This window comes from Pteropus alecto, unplaced genomic scaffold (assembly GCF_000325575.1).
Source record: "Pteropus alecto unplaced genomic scaffold, ASM32557v1 scaffold194, whole genome shotgun sequence".
NCBI lineage: Eukaryota > Metazoa > Chordata > Mammalia > Chiroptera > Pteropodidae > Pteropus > Pteropus alecto.
In genome coordinates, this window is record NW_006436281.1 from 88,030 (window position 1) to 89,885 (window position 1,856).

Here is a 1,856-nt window from a genome sequence, read left to right on the forward strand (position 1 = left end):
CGCCCAGCGCCCTCCCCACCCCTCCATAGTGCCCCGTGTTGAAATTCTGCCCGGAAACTTGCCCGTTATGCCTGTGGCAAAGAAAAGAGAGGACGTAGGTACCTTCAGACGGTTCTGGTGTGGGGCAAAAGCAGGGCTGGGGCCAGACTGCCGGGGGAAGGCAAAGCTGCACCCAGGGCGCAGCGTTTAAGGAACCAAGCTCACTGGAGGGCGCTGACCCTGAAAGTGAGCGCCTCCTTAAACGTTGCACCCTAGGCGCCTCGCTGGCCTCTTGCGAGTCCTGACCTTGGGCAACAGGATGCTACTTCCTTCAGATGTGTCTCTCAGAAAGCAGGCTGGGTCTCCTTCAGCCCCAGCCTCCGCATTTCAGCCCCCAATTCACTTTTAGGGAGGCGCCAGGCCAAAGGAGCCACACTAAAGCCGCAGGAAACTCTTTAAGTGCTGTTGACTTAAGGGGCTCGGCCAGAGACACACCTGCCCAGAGCCTCTCGCCCCAGTGCCCCACCTGGGTTAATGGCGCCCTCCTCCCAGAGACAGAAACTCAAGGGTCAGGAGGCCAGGCCCCCAGTCCTCTCTTCTCTTAAATCCAATAAGCCCGGGCCACTACCCTCTGGGGGACCCAGCATCCAACTCACGAAGCGCCCGAAGTGGATGGACTGTCCATCCTCTATGTGCAGGTCGGCCTGGGCCCCGCTAAGGCGGGAGATGACAGACTGGCAGCCGGGGAGTAGGGACCGGAGCAGCCCTGAGCCCGTAATGTGGTCCGCGTGGCAGTGCGTGTTCACTGGGAGAGAGAGGAGCGCCAGGTCCAGGGGAGCACACAGGCGACGCAGGATTCCCAGCCCCCACCCTCGCCTCCCTCAGACAAGAAGTCTGGCCCCGAGACTGACCAGCATACAGCAGCCGCAGCCCCAGCTCCTTGACCAACTGGGCGTCCCGAGGCGCAGTCTCCAGAACTGGGTCGATCAGAATGGCCTCTCGGGACTCTCTGTCACCCAGGAGGTACGTGTAGGTGCAGCTCGTGGGCTCAAACATCTGGGAGGGGTCGGGGGGCGCGGGTGAGAGCGCAGAACCAGAACCCCATTCACTGGGGACCCGGGAGTCCAGGCTTCCCCTCGATTCCCTTCCTAAGAGCCAGAAGCAGAAACCCAGCCACTTCCTTCCCCCAGATGCAGAAGTCTGGGGCCCCAGCAACCCATTCCACGAGGACCGAGGAGTATCCATTTTCTAATACCCTCAATCCAGGGTCCCCAGCACCGTCTTCGGTAAAAGAGCCAGGAACCGGCTCCGAGCCCGGGCTCCTAGATCGTTTCCGTTTTAAAGGACCCGGGAGTTCCGCCCTTGCCGCCTCCCCGGCCGGGTTATCCCGCTCTCCGGCCCCGCCAGCTGTCACCTGCCGGAGGAGGACGGGGGCTCCAGCCCGGCTGTGCTGGCTGAGCCGCCGCCCCGCGACCCTCAGTGCGGCCGGCGCCATCGCGCTGGCGGCCGGGTGCGGACGCAGCGGTCGGTGGCCAGCGCCCTCGGAAGCCGGGTGTACGGGACTGACCCAGACCGACGCGGCGAGGGCGGGGCGCGCCTTAAAGGGGCTGCGGGCGCGGGGGCGGGGCCTGTCTTAAAGGGGCCGCGGGCCGGGAGGTGGGACCAGGACGGGGGCCCCCGGAGCAGGGCCGGGGGCGGCGGGGAGACAAGAGAGATCGCGAACATAGTGAGACCCAGAGAATCAAGGAGCATGGAGACACTCAAAGGCCGAGGGAGAGACGCTGGGTGAGGCGCAGACAGAGGGAGAAGTAGAAACTCAACAAGAGGCTCCAATTCACTCACAGCCCAAGGGCCATCTTATAGGAAAAGACGGTGGT

At 63.8% G+C, this 1,856-nt stretch overlaps 1 protein-coding gene across 3 annotated transcripts in view; it reads right to left on the minus strand.

Moving 5' to 3' along the window:
- ETHE1 (ETHE1, persulfide dioxygenase) overlaps window positions 1-1,564 on the minus strand; it is an 11,100-nt gene extending 9,536 nt beyond the window's left edge. Inside the window, exons 1-3 of one of the 3 annotated variants that reach the window (XM_006911769.3) lie at window positions 1,394-1,564; window positions 891-1,035; window positions 636-784 (exon numbers count right to left, since the gene is read on the minus strand). In XM_006911769.3, coding sequence (XP_006911831.1) covers window positions 636-784; window positions 891-1,035; window positions 1,394-1,474 — 375 coding nt within the window. In that variant the 5' untranslated portion in view covers window positions 1,475-1,564. The remainder of the gene's footprint in view (window positions 1-635; window positions 785-890; window positions 1,036-1,393) is intronic. The other 2 variants (XM_025046792.1, XM_025046791.1) reach the window with 2 other exon arrangements.
- Window positions 1,565-1,856: the final 292 nt, after the last annotated feature.